Below are 13985 nucleotides of genomic sequence, written 5' to 3'. Positions count from 1 at the left end.
GGCTGAGCTTGGTGAGCAGGAGGCTGCGTTCCTCAGCGACAGGAACGCACAAGCCCCAGGCTCGGCCCCTGGGCGTTACGGAGAGGTCTTGTGCCCCAGGCCACACGGGGCGGGCCCCGCTGCGCCTGGCACCAGGCTGCTGCGCTCGGGGTCCTACGGGGAGGGAAGACACACCCACGACTCCGCATGTCTGTGCCTGGCGGCAGGGCAGCCGAGTCCGGGCGCCGCTGCCAGATTCGCGGCGCCCCAGGTCCCCGTGCTTAGTGAAGCCGTGCCAACGCCAGCAGCCCACCACGCCGAATCTGGCTCGGGGAGCGCCACAGGGCGGCGGGCACCAGAGCCAGGAAGAGGGACCGAGGGCGCCGCGCCGCACGCCTGCCCGGCCCTCGCGGGGCTGCAGTGAAATAGGGGGAGTGGCCCGGCCCCGCGTCCCCGAGTTCCTTCCCGCCCGGGACCCACGGCGGCGCGGGAACCTGGGAGACGCGGGGCGCGGTCTCCTGCGTTTATTGATGGAGCCAAATCGGGCAAGGGGCGCCGGCGCCGCCCGCGCGCGGTCTGGTCCCGCCATGGTGCTCAGTCCCTCCGCATCCTCCGCCCAGGGCGGGGCGGGCTCAGAGGTGCGGCGCGTAGAAGGCGGGCGCCCCGTACGTCTGCGAGCCCAGCACGAAGGGCGAGAGCACGGCTGGGCTGGACAGGAAGGGCAGTTGCGCGGCGCACACCAGGCCTCCGGGGCCGTGCGCCGGGTACCCTGTCGGGCCGTGCATGGCGAGCGGGGTGCCCATGGGCGGCGACGGGCTGAGTGGGCTGAGGCCACCAGGCAGCCCCGCGCCGGGCCCCGCGCCGGGTCCAGGGCCCCCGGCGCCGCCGCCGCCGCCGCCCGTGGGCGCGCTAGTGTCGGCGCCCGGGTTCTGCTTCTTCCACTTGGTCCGGCGGTTCTGGAACCAAATCTTCACCTGCGTCTCGGTGAGGCTCAGCGACAGAGCCAGGTTGAGGCGCTCGCACACCGACAGGTAGCGCGTGGCCTTGAATTTGTTCTCCAGCGCCACGAGCTGCTCGTAGGTGAAGGCGGTGCGCGCCCGCCGCGGCTTCCCGGACTTGGAGTCGGACCCCGTGCGCTTCCGCTTGGGCTTGGCGGCAGCTGCGCCCTGCGCGCCGCTCCCCGCCACCGCCGCAGTCCCGCTCCCCGTCGGGCCAGGGGCTCCGGGCGAACTCCCCCGGGGTCCGGGGCCCGTGGTTTCGTCCACGGTGCCGGGGGGCGCCTCGGCCTCGGCCGGACAGCCCGACCCGCGGGCCCCGAGGCTGCCGCCACCCCGCTCCTCCTCCGCGCCCGCCTGGGGCGCCGCGTCTTCCTCGTCGTCTTCTTCGTCGTCCTCGCCGTCGGGCGCCTCGTCCCCGCTGTCCGCGCTTCTGCCGCCGCCGCAGTAGCCGTCGGGCTCGGCCTCGTCCGCCTTGCAGGGGTCACCGGCACCTGCGGACGGCGGAGCGGAGAGGACAGGGCGGTTAGGCCCGGCGCGGCCCTGCAGCGCGAGCGGTTTCCCCGCCAGCCTCCCCGCGCCCCTGCCCTCGGGGCTGCCTGGTCCTCTACCCGGGTCTCCCCGGCTTCGGCGACCCCTTCTCTCTTCTCCCTCCGTGTTTTCGTTTTCCGGCCTCGATCCCGGGCGCCGCCGCCGCCTCCTCGGCGCGGAGCTCCCCATTGCGCGGGGTGCGGAGCCGGGCGGCCGCGGGTGAGCACAGATCGATGTGCGGGGCAGATACGAACTTAATTAAACTCGTCCTGCGCAGTGTACAAACCGGTTAGAGGCCGCGTAATTTATTTCGGCGTAGATTACCCTCCAATTACAGCGGGCGGAGGGCCAGTCAATTACCGGGCATTTAAGCGCCGGGCCGGCGGAGGCCTGGGGGTGAGGACAGAGGCGGCTCCGGGGAACCGGGCTCGGCTGTCTCGTGGTCCGGCCGGCGCGTGCCGCCGGCGCGGGGCGGAACCCTGTTAGGGCCAAGTCGGAGCCGCAGCCCCGCATTCTTGGAGCCGCAGTTTTGAGTCTGATGCCTCGGTCAGGCCGGAGCCCAGGGTTCCCTGCCCACAGATGGGCTGCGGGCTCCCCAGGCGCTTTCCAGAGGTGCCAGGGAGTGGGGAGCCAACTGCACCTGCTTTGATGGGGCGGCTTCTGTGGAGGCCGGCAGATGTTCTGGCCTCTCTGCGCGGGGCCGCGCTGCCCCTCTGCAGAGCGGCCTGGCTTGCGCGGGTGGTCGCAGCCGAGCCAGGCCGGGCTTGCTCCCTCCTGGGCCTTCCGCTGGTGGGGTTGCGGGGTCACTCCTCCCGCCGGCCCACCCCCAGCCGCCAAGTTGGAAAGCGGGAGGAAGAGCTAGGGGGGTGGGACGCGCAAAAAGCAATCAGGAGCGGGTCGAATGCGATTCGCGATCAATAGCGGCCCCTAATAAGTGTAATAGGTTTTAATCGAGTAATTATCCGAATTTTGACCCTATAATTTAGATGTTGGGGCAGTTTGCAAGGTGCTTGAAAGAGATATGCATGCGCCGTAATGGGATATCGACCCGGCCAGGGGCGCGGGCCGCCCCATTACCGGTCGCTTTCCGCCGCTAAGCACATTTCCCCTTAACTGTAATCGAAGGGATTTAATTGTTTTTCCAGAGATAACCAGCGTTTTGTCACAATTAGTCTGATTTGTCCGAAAAAAAAAAAAAAGAGCGGGCGCGCGGCGCAGGCCGCCGCGGCAGAAACACGGAGAGCTCACGCCCCCCGCCTTCGCCACCAGCTCCCCTCCCTGCCCCGAGCCGCGCCTGGCTTGCGGCCCCGAGGCCCCTGGGCCCGACCGGGCGCGGAGCCTTCGCCCACAGGCCGCGGGGCCCGGATGACGCGGAGGCCGCGGGTGGGCAGGGCGCGGGCCCCCGCGCACTGCGAACTTTCCTCCGCGCCCCGGCGGCCGATCGGGTCAGCGGAGCGCCGCGGGAGTCACGGAGCGCTGAGGCGTGCCCGCGGCCGGACCCCGGTCCCGCGCGCGACGGACGCAGCGACTCACTCGGCAGCTCGGCTCCTGCGGCGGCTCCCCCGGCGGCGGCTCGGGCGCGGCGCTCCAGCTCCTCTGCGCCAGGCGTGCGTCCCGAGGCGGCGGGGACTGGGGCGCACGCGGCCGGGGCGCACGGGACGCAGGCAGCGGGCGCCGCGGGGCCCAGCAGCACGCAGCGGCGTCTTCTGCTATTGAACTTGTTCGGGTCCAGGATGTCCAGTACAGAGAAGGAAGTGGGGCGCGGGGGTGCGGCTGGCCGGGCCGCTCCGGCACCCTCGGGAGCCGCGGGCACCGTGTCGCTGGCCGCGAGCGGCGGGACTCCGGCCCGGGCAAAGGCGGGCAGCTCGGCGCGCCCGTCCATGGCGTCCCGGGCGGCGGCGGCGGGAGCCGGCGGTACGGATCCCTGCCCGGGCCCGGGCGGCGGCGGCGGGAGCGGCAGCGCGGGGCCGTCCCCGGAAGCCGGCGGGCCGCTAGTACTCATGCCGACCTCCGGCCGCTGCGGCGCCTCGGGCCCCGTCGCCTATTGCGCTCCCATTGCCGGCAGCCCGCGCTGCGCCGCACAGTCCCGTACGGGGAGGCCGCAGCTCGGTCGGTGCTGTCTCCGCCGCCGCCTCAGGCGCCCGCCGCGCCCGGCCCGCGCATTTATGGCGGCCCCGCCGGAGGCGCCCACGCGTCCACACGCCGCACACACGTGCGCCCGCAGGCGGACGCGGGCTCCGCCGCCCTCGTTAGCGCGCGCGCCTAATTGGCTGCGAACGATCCCGGGCGGAGGAGGCGGGCCCCGCGCGGGACACACGGACGGACGGACGCGCGCGCACAGCCCCGAGGCCCTGGTGCGGGCTGGCCTAGGTGTTGCGGGCTGGCCGCTGCGTCTCCCCGTGCTGGGAAGCGGCGTGCGGGCCTGTTGAGAGGAGACACGGCTTCCAAACAAATGCGGGATGCCTCGGCGCAGAGGGCCTCGCGGCTCGGGCTGGAGGACGCGGGGCTGCTGACAGGAACTAATGCGTTTGCTGTGCGGGACCCATGGCTCCCGCGCCCTGGGAACTCGGAGTATGTGCAGGGACAAGGACGACGGCAGGGCCCTGTACCGTGGTCTCGACGCTCGCGAATCCACACCTTGGTCCCCCCGCGCGCGCCCCTTGCGCGTCGTCAACTTAGACCCGACGGAGGGGGCGGAGCGGTGCTCAGCGGGGTCGCTCCTTGGAGGAGGGATCGGGAGGGTGGAGGGGATGCCCCCCCCCCGCTTCCCAAACACTGGCGGAAAGCTTGCATTTGCGATGCCTTGCTTTCCTCAAACCTGCCCCGAGCGTCACGGGGAGGCGCGTTTTTCCACACGCCCCGCGCTGGCCCAAGCAGGTCTCCCTGAGGTCCCATGGCGCCCGCGCTGCTCTCTCGGTGGGTTGCCCAGCCCGGCGCGCCCCTGGGACAGCTCGTTTGCCCCAGCGGTTGTGCGACGCCTCCTCCAGCTGCGGTCCCCGGAGCCCGTTCCGCGCGCACCAACCCGGCCCTCAGCAATTACCGCGGGCAATGAACCTTTAGAAGCAGAAATTAAAAGTTGGGAGGAGTAATTGGGGGCCGGGGTGCGGGGATGCAAGCTGAGCTCGGAGGAGGGGCTGGGGTGGCAGCGCCTAGCTCACTCTCCCCGGGCCCCGCGCCCCCCGCCCGCGCCACCGTGCGCGCGGGCTGGGCCGTCCCCAGATTCTAATCAGGCCGCCGCTCTGTGTCCTTCCTTGGGCATGGCTTGATGATTCTTTATCTTTAAATTATAAATCACCTCCGGGGGAAGTGGGGCGCGCAATCTCTCATCGCAGGGACCGTAATTATCTGCCTCCCACCCCCGCCTCTCGCTACCTTGCCTTTCCATCTAAGTTCTTCCAAGACCAGTGTGCACATCCCACCCGGCTCAGCCTCCAGACCCGCGCACTTCCGCACGCACCTACTGTGGCCCAGCGCCCCATCCCAGCTGCTCTGGGGACTCTCGTGACCTGTCACCAGCCCCGCTACCCTAATCGTCTGGGAGCCCCAGGGAGCCTAGGATGGGGCCGGCTGTGGACTGTGACCAGGCTCACCGCTGTGGCGGTGCAACTCAAACAAGAGGCGAAGCTAAGGTGGGCGGGGGAAGGTGGCCTTTGGCCAGGTGAAGAGACATGTACACACGACAGGCATCGGACTGAGGCCAGGTTGTCAGTAGTGTGAGCTCACACTGCTCTGTGTGCGCCAGGACAGCCCTAGTGTGTGTGAGCTCACACTGCAGTGTGTGTGTGCACCCAGGACAGCCCTGGTGTGTGTGAGTGTGTGTGTGCGCCCAGGACAGCTCTGGTGTGTGTGAGCTCACACTGCAGTGTGTGAGTGTGTGTGTGCACCCAGGACAGCCCTGGTGTGTGTGAGCTCACACTGCAGTGTGTGTGCGTATACACCTTCATGTCACTATGTTACATATTTGGCAACTTGTCGGGGTCCTGTGCCGGACATTCGGGGCAGGTCCCTTAGCTCCTAGAGGCATATGACTGGCCTATTTGTGGCCTGTGTGGTACACCTTGGTCCAGGTCCTTTGGCTCCCAGTGTCCCCCACCGCACAGGGCCTACCTGATCCTCTGAGCACCTCCACCCCCCACTCGAGAATGGTTAGGACCTCTGCGCCCCCTGGTGACTGGGGATCCTGGACCCTTGGGGGCACCAAAGCAGCTGACCTGGTGTTGCCATGGGCAACAAGGGGCCAAGACCCTGGAAAGGAAACAGATACCCGCCCTGCCCCATCCCCGATCCTGACTGCTGCAGGTAAAACCTCCGTGTCCAGGTGCTACTAGCACTACGCCCTTCCTTGTCTGTCTTCATGCCGTCTGGTCACCACCGCTGCTCCATGCACGCTCAGCACCGCGGACAGCACCAGCCCACGGGCCCATGCTCAGAGAGGAGCAAGGCTGGTGTTACCCAGCTGGACAGGCCTGGGTCAGCTACAGGGGTGCAGACTGTGTCCCTTCAGATGGCCTTTGGTCAGCAAGGTGACCTGGTGGTCCCTTCCACCTTTCTTAGCTCTCAGCTGGCGGCAGTGCTGGAACCTGCTGGGCTACTGGTAGTCTCACCTGGTTTGGGCAGTTGGGGACCCACGTGGAAGGAGACCTTGGCCCAGTGTCCATCACCCTTGCTGGCCACCCTCCAACCCTCCCTCTCACGATCAGGACTCCCGTGAAGTGGCCCCTGCTCCCCCTCACCCACCCTGAGCAGCGGAGTGACGGGCCCAGCAGCAGGCCCCTGGGGATGGTCAGGAGCCCGTAGATCTGCACAGAGAGCAGCAACCCCGCCCCTCCCAGCTCTCTCCCTTGCTCAAGTTCCCATCCAGTGCAGTGTCAGCTCCCTTGTCCATGTGTGTGCTGCCCTGTGCATGCCGACTCAAATGGCTGTTTGAGACCGGTGGTGGTACACTGTGCATTGTCCCTCCCCTCACCTGTGCCTGGGAGCCCCACTGGATAGGGGCAGCTGAGCCCCACACCATGCAGGATGGAATGGGACATGGACTACTCAGAACAAGGATAACAGGGAGCACAGTAGGGTCTCGAGCCACCTGGGGTGCTAGTGGGTAGATCTGGGTGCCACATACCCAAATCCTTCTACCGGGGATCAGGTCTAACTGCAGCTCAGTCAGTGTTCACATACTGCATTATGAAGTTATTTTAGCATATGGACAGATACTGAGAGCGTTCAGGTGGGCTCCAGTAGGGCAAGGACACCTCGTAGCCCCGGGGAGCGGAGTGGGCAGGAGCAGCTGCTTGAAGCCCCCTTGAAGAGTATGACTCTGGCTGGGGGTGCAGCAGCCCACACTCCAGCAAACCCACCTTGAGTCTCCTGTATACAGGTCTACTGCATGTCCCTCATCCAGGGATGTAAGAGGACATTGTGACACTAGAAGGTCAGTGAGCACAGGATTACAGTTGGTTGGATAATATTTGGAGGAGAATAACCAAATGGCTACCTTTTGTATACCTTATTGGATATCATGTGCATAAGAACAGTTGAGTGGACAGTATGTATATGAGAACACCTGGTGGAATATACAAGACAAAAGAGTTCCAAACAAAAGCATTGATGGTTTTGTTGATGAGCTCAGTACGTCCTCCCTTATCCTGTATGGCCCTCAGTGTATAAAGTTTGATGCCAGTAATAAACTACGGCTTTGACCATCAGTCAGGGTCCACGCGTGTTATTATCGGCTCCGTGCACCAAGTCCATCGCTGCGGGACAGCGACACAGGGACACTGGGGCTGGGGGCCACCAGACCTCCCACCCCAGCCACAGTCTAGCAGCACCACAGTTTCTGCAAGCTTGCAAAATGTCTCTGGCACCTCACTTGGGGTGAGGGAAGGAAGCTGCAGCCCCCAACTCAGACACTGGTCAGCCTGCAGAACCCTGGGCATAATCCGGGCAGCCATATCTTTGTGTACTGTGTGTGTGTGTGTCTAGGTTCTTTGTCAAGTGTCTGTGCAGGGTCTGTGTGTGTGCAGGGTCTGTGTCAGGTGTGTGTATGTTGGTCTGTGTCGGGTGTGTGTATGTTGGTCTGTGTCGGGTGTGTGTGCAGGGTCTGTGTCAGGTGTGTATGCCGGTCTGTGTCAGGTGTGTTGGTCTGTGTCAGGTGTGTGTGCTGGTCTGTGTCAGGTGTGTTGGTCTGTGTCAGGTGTGTGCAGGGTCTGTGTCAGGTGTGTTGGTCTGTGACAGGTGTGTGTGGATGTTCTATCCTGTCAGATTGGGTGTGCGAGAGCAGAGCAGGTCCCCCTCTTGCTCTCCCGTCCCTCCCCTGCAGCCCCGTCTTGCTCTGGGCTCTGTCTGCTGTCACCCTGCTGTAAGCAGTGCTCTGTTTTGCTGCAGCTGCTAGACATGCTGAAGGGGGAACAAGGAGTGTGCCGAGCCGGCAGACACGGGGCGCGCCTTGGCGGGCCGAGGAGCTTGCCTGGGCCAGCCCCGCTCTGTCCCCGGCGGGACGGCAGGTGACGGTAACATTACCCTGAATCAATATTCTCACCGGGTGTCCCACGCTGATAAGCTCTACCAAGACAATGTTGACTATTAAAGTCGACAGCTTGAGATATTACACTATTAGTTATGCTATTTTTAATAATCTATAATATTGGGGGCTATAATTAATTAATTATACGGGTCAGATAGTATCTAGGGCTGGAATGAGGTCTGAAGGACCCATTAGGGTGGTAATGAGAAAGAGGATGTCATCTGGGACAGGTGCCGGTGGCCTGGTGCAGCCCGGGACGCTGCCACCCACCCGCCATCTGTCCACCTTGCAGCTTGGAGATGGAGCTGCCTCAGCAGCTGTGAGTGGGACACACAGAGCGGTCCGCAGCTCTGCCCCTCTGGGTGCTCACAGACAGCAGACTCCCTTCTGTGCCTGCAGCAGGCACAGCCCACGATCTTCCCCTAGCTCTCCAGGAACCCCTTTCTCCGGCTGCGTGCAGGGAGCCTGACCAGAATGGCCTTTGCCTTGGCCCCCCAGACACCCACCACAGCCCAGCATGGCGTGGGTGGCCGTGGTGGCAGCGGTGGTTCTGATTCCCAAATCGCCAGATCCTTCCCTTGCAGCTGGCTGGTGACACGGTCCCGTCATGGACTCTCCCACCAGCTGGGCGCTCTGACCGCTTGAACACACTATCCCTCAGTAATAATGTCCATCTCCCCTGGAGGACATTGCATCACATTCAGCTCCCTTTGGGCCCAGTGCCCTTGTCGCCACCTGCAGCAGGTGGTGGGCCTGACAGCCCCCACCCTGTCCCGTACCTGAGCTCCACAGGTGGCTCCCAGGGGTGTGGGTCAGTGGGAAGCTGGACAGAAATGGGGCCCCCTGCCAGCATCAGAAGCAGTGCCTTGTCCAATCACACCAGAACAGCAGTCGAGCTACCTCTGCTCTCGGGGTAGCGGCAGAACCCAGCCATCACTGCCCAGCTCCACCGTCTGACCACGCCTTCCCCAGGCCCCCACACTTGCCAGGCAGGGCAGCACTGCAGGAAGCCACCGTGCCCTCCACAGGGGAGCTGACCATTCCCCCACTCTGTGTCCCTGGGGGCAGCACCAACCAAATGACACCCACAGATCATGTGTCCGTGTGGGCGGGGTCTCTGTGTGGGCATGGTCTCTGTGTGGGCATGGTCTCCGTGTGGACATGGTCTCCGTGTGGGCATGGTCTCCGTGTGGACATGGTCTCCGTGTGGGCATGGTCTCCGTGTGGACATGGTCTCCGTGTGGGCATGGTCTCCGTGTGGACATGGTCTCCGTGTGGGCATGGTCTCCGTGTGGACATGGTCTCCGTGTGGACGGGGTCTCCGTGTGGACATGGTCTCCGTGTGGGCATGGTCTCCGTGTGGGCATGGTCTCCGTGTGGACATGGTCTCCGTGTGGGCATGGTCTCCGTGTGGGCATGGTCTCCGTGTGGGCATGGTCTCTGTGTGGACGGGGTCTCTGTGTGGACATGGTCTCTGTGTGGGCATGGTCTCTGTGTGGGCAGGGTCTCTGTGTGGGCATGGTCTCTGTGTGGGCGGGGTCTGTGTGTGGACGGGGTCTCTGTGTGGGCGGGGTCTCAGTGTGGACATGGTCTCTGTGTGGACATGGTCTCTGTGGGCGGGGTCTGTGTGTGGGCGGGGTCTCAGTGTGGACATGGTCTCTGTGTGGACATGGTCTCTGTGGACGGGGTCTGTGTGTGGACAGGTCTCTGTGTGGGCATGGTCTCTGTGTGGACATGGTCCCTGTGGGCGGGGTCTCTGTGTGGGCAGGGTCCCTCATCTGTGGGCGGGGTCTCTGTGTGGACGGTGTCTGTATGTGGATGATGTCTGTGTGGACCGGGCTTCTGTGCATGTGGGCATGTCCGCATTCCTGATGATGACATTGTCCACTCCAGTCTCAGGTCTTTCCCTTCGGTGGGCACGAGCCCCTCTCGTCCTCTCCTACGTCTGCCCCCTCTGCATCTCACAGTGTTGGGACGCGCACACACACACCCCGGGTCATCTGGTCCAGGCCTGGCCGCTGGGCAGGGAGAGAGCTGCGGTTGGGAGACCTTGTGTTCGCTTTCTGTCCTGGTACCTCCCAAGCACAAGGTTGGGAGCCCATTGGGGCCCCAGCCCAGCCCCACCCCAGCGGTCTCCGCCTCCTGCTGTCCCAGCCATCAGCTCCCTAATTCCAGTATCACTCGCTCACTCTGGTGGCTACCCATGACCACAGGGCTGGTCTCCTGGGTTCAAGTGCCTGCCCGCCTGGCACTGCCATCCGCTGGGCGGGCTCTGGCCCCACAGCGTAACCCTGGGCAGCAAGGCCTGGGCTTGGGGGGGGTCTCTGGGGGCTGCAGCCAGGGCCTCGGGCAGGGCAGGCCCAGGGAGCTAGCAAGCACCTCACTCGGCCAGTGGGGAGAGAGGACAATGTCCTGAGAATGCTGGTCAGCTGACACCAACCCTCCCCAGACACAGGGGATCATGGAGCCGACACTGTGAGGCTGTAACGGTGGTATGGTCAAGGCCGTGAGAGAAAGCCTCGTACAGGTCGCAGGGATGCCCGCAAGCTGGCCAATGGGGACATTGGGGTGCCATGGGATGAGCCCGGCGTCTGCCTAGGGCCCCTGTGTCTGGCTAGAGAGGACAGAGCCAGCCAGGCTCAGGCCTAGAGGGCAGCCATGCGTCTGGGAGCACCCAGGGCCGGGCTCCAGGAGGGGCTGCATGGAGAAACCCAGGGCCGGCCGGTTCAATCCATCAAGCCTGTTCGAGCGGCAGGCCGGGCTGTCGGAAATTGCCTTGTGGAGTCCAGAGGCCGCGCATAGGTCAAAGCCAAGGTCAGGGGCTTCAAATCATGCTGGCCAGTGACAGCCAGCCAGGGAGTTCTGGCTGCTGGGAGTGGAGGCCTCAGCAAGCCATCCCAGCGTGCCTGCACCTGGGCCCAGCTGGCCAGCAAGCCCCTGGGTCAGGATGGGGCTTTGGGGGCTGAAGGGAGACTTCTGAGCAGGAATGTGCACTGTGGCCGGCAGGCATGGGGTGCTCAAAGCCCACCTCGGGCTCCCCTGAGCATTTGGCTGCTCCCCTGCCCAGAGACCAGCAGGTGGACAGAGGCCGTGGAGATGCCTGGCCAGCAGCCACCCACTACTCCACACCTCTTCCCAAGCCCAGCGCAGGGAGAGGGAGGCTTTGGTGCAGGACAGAGGCTAACGAAGCTCTCCTGGCACGCAGGCCACTGGTACATGCACACCTGCTGGTCAGTGGAGTACCGTAACGGCCCCCTCCTCGCATGGGGACACCCACCCTGCCTGTTACAACTAAGGGGCTTCATCTGTCCCCCTGTCCCCTGCCTGCCCATCAGTCCCTCTATCCCCCGTCTGTCCTCTCCCTCTGTCCCCTCTCTGTCCCCCATCTGTCCTGTCCCTCTGTCCCCCATCCCTCTCTGTCCCCATCTGTCCCCCTGGGCTGGCCCGGACTTTGAGCTGGGCTGAGAGCCTAAAGTCCCCCAAGAGTTCCCCTCCCATGCTTCCTCAAAACCATTGTTAATTAAGACAGTCTCCATTATGGAGCTAATTAACAATTAGCATAAACATAATTAGCGAATGCTGACATTCAACTCGTTACATTGTTTAAATAATTTTCGGAAATTGTCCTCAGCGTTCTGTCAGTGTGCAGTAATGGTGCTGCTTTGTCATGCAAATTAAATGACATTTGTGGTGTTGTCACCCTCCTGGGCCCCCTGGGCTGGGGGCCTAGGCCCAACTCCAAGGCCAATGCCCTCCTCCGGCAGGGGTCCGGCTGCCCTTCCCAGCCTCAAGTGGGGCTCCCTTTCGCAATGCTTCCAGAAGGTTCCCCACACACCAGAGGCCCCAGAGTCTGAGCCTGCCACCAGCCACCTGTGCCCAGGGCTCCTGTCCCAGAGGTGATGGGGGTGGGGTGCCTGCGGGGACATCCCTGCCAGCTCCTCCGACCCTGGGGGTCCCCTGACTCCCCACCACTGGCTGGCTTTGCTGTCAGATGTTTTCCTGTCACCTGACTGGGGGTCCACGCTGTCCCCAGTTCCCTCCTCTGCAGGATCTATCCAGGCCCCTGGCTTAGCGCCGCCCCTGTCCTTCCCTAGCCCGGCCCCTCCTCTCCCAAGGCCCCAGCACCTGCTGGGGACCCCAGGACCCCTTGAGCGGCTGATGCTCTTAGCAGGGAGCACCCAGGGCTGGGGCGCCGAGGGTTGTCCGGGGACAGGTTCTGGCTGTTAAGTGCTTGTCAGCGTCCCCGGGCCCTCATGCGACTCCATAAAATCCTGCAGAATTATTGGAGCCCCAGGGCCACATAATTCATCGCCCAGTAGATGTAACCTGGCGGCCAGTAATTCATATTTGTGGCGATAATATTGTTTTCCACTTTCTGAGTTATCGTGTGTCTCTCTTCCAGGCCACTGTGGATATCAAAAATCAATTTGGAAAGATGGATACTGCCAGGGATTAAAGCGTGAAGCAGCGACCACTCCACCCGGTTCCTGGACCTTGGTGCAGGGGGGCCCTGGCCTCACGTGGCCTGAGCTACTCCCAGCTCGGCCCTGTCTGTCCCGGCAGCCCCTTTGGGGGTCTGGCCACCCCAGGCTCGTGGGAAGGCCAGTGAACCGGTTCTCTGTGGTCCCCACATGGAACAGACAGCGGCAGACACATCTGCTGGGCCCTGCTAGGCCCCTGAGTGGCACCACAGCTGCTCCCCTGTTCTGGGCCCAAGAGGGGTCACAGGCAGGCACACCCACTCCTGCCAGGGGCGGGGGAGCCCTCAGACACCTCCACACTGGTGTCAGAATCAATGTGTGGGAGCCATGACAGTGGGTGGGGGTTGGGGAAGGACTCCCCTCCCAGCCCTCCTGCTCAGGAGTGGTGGTGTTCAGGGAGCCCTGGGTGCTGGGGCGTCACTGCATCTGTGTGTCCGTGTGTCACTGTCAGTGTGTGTCTGCATGTGTCACTGTGTCAGCGTGTGTCAGTGTGTCACTGCCGGTGTGTGTCCGGGTGTCACTGTGTCAGCGTGTCCGTGTGTCACTGTCGGTGTGTGTCTGTGTGTGTCACTGTGTCAGCGTGTGTCCGTGTGTCACTGTCAGTGTGTGTCTGTGTGTGTCACTGTCAGTGTGTGCCTGTGTATGTCACTGTCGGTGTGTGTCCGTGTGTCACTGTCGGTGTGTGTCTGTGTGTGTCACTGTGTCAACGTGTGCTGGCCAGTGTGTTGGTGTGTGCCTGTGTTAGCATGTCACTGTGTGTCTGTGTGTGTCACTGTGTCAACGTGTGCTGGCCAGTGTGTTGGTGTGTGCCTGTGTTAGCATGTCACTGTGTGTCTGTGTGTGTCACTGTGTCAACGTGTGCTGGCCAGTGTGTTGGTGTGTGCCTGTGTTAGCATGTCACTGTGTGTCTGTGTGTGTCACTGTGTCAACGTGTGCTGGCCAGTGTGTTGGTGTGTACCTGTGTTAGCATGTCACTGTGTGTCTGTGTGTGTCCTGTGTGCCATCATGTGTTGCAGCACTGTCGGTGTGTGTCAGCTCCTGCCGGCATGCACCAGCCTTTTTGAGCCTGTCTCCATATGTGTGCAGCCAGCTGCCCGTGGCACCCAGCTTACCTCCTGTCTCCTAGGGGCTGGGAAGCCTACGTGTGACCCTGCTGCTCTCAGGCCAGAGGTCCTGCAGGGCCCCCTTATGCCGCCTGTCATTGCCCACCAACCACCTGTTCCCTGGGCCCCGCCCACCCCTGGGGTGCACAGCCTGGTCCTCAGGGACCCTGCCCACCCTCACTGGCTGCTAGCGCTGTCCCACAGCCTACACCAGCAGGGTCCTCAGTATGCTTAGCTGTCCTGTGGAGGCCTCAGGCCTCAGTCACCCTGGCTCTGCTATGGTATCAGAGGTCAGGGGTCACACTGCCTGTCCTGTGAAGTGTCGGGTCAGAAGTTGTTCTGGCTGTCCTTGGGGTCAGAGGTTACACTGGCTATT

The 13985-nt window shown here is 63.7% G+C and overlaps 2 protein-coding genes across 2 annotated transcripts in view; both read right to left on the bottom strand.

Moving 5' to 3' along the window:
* LOC101522611 (spondin-2) overlaps positions 1-13985 on the bottom strand; it is a 233880-nt gene that overhangs the window by 83982 nt on the left and 135913 nt on the right. The window lies entirely within an intron of this gene.
* On the bottom strand, positions 528-3604 carry NKX1-1 (NK1 homeobox 1). The gene is made up of 2 exons (XM_058670361.1): positions 3039-3604; positions 528-1468 (listed from the first exon to the last, which is right to left on the bottom strand). Exons 1-2 carry the CDS (start codon positions 3505-3507, stop codon positions 612-614), a joined length of 1326 nt encoding a protein of 441 aa, XP_058526344.1. The 5' UTR covers positions 3508-3604; the 3' UTR covers positions 528-611.

This window comes from Ochotona princeps, chromosome 11 (assembly GCF_030435755.1).
Source record: "Ochotona princeps isolate mOchPri1 chromosome 11, mOchPri1.hap1, whole genome shotgun sequence".
Taxonomy (NCBI): domain Eukaryota; kingdom Metazoa; phylum Chordata; class Mammalia; order Lagomorpha; family Ochotonidae; genus Ochotona; species Ochotona princeps.
The sequence above is the reverse complement of the archived record's forward strand: the minus strand, read 5'-3'. Positions and strand labels throughout refer to the sequence as shown.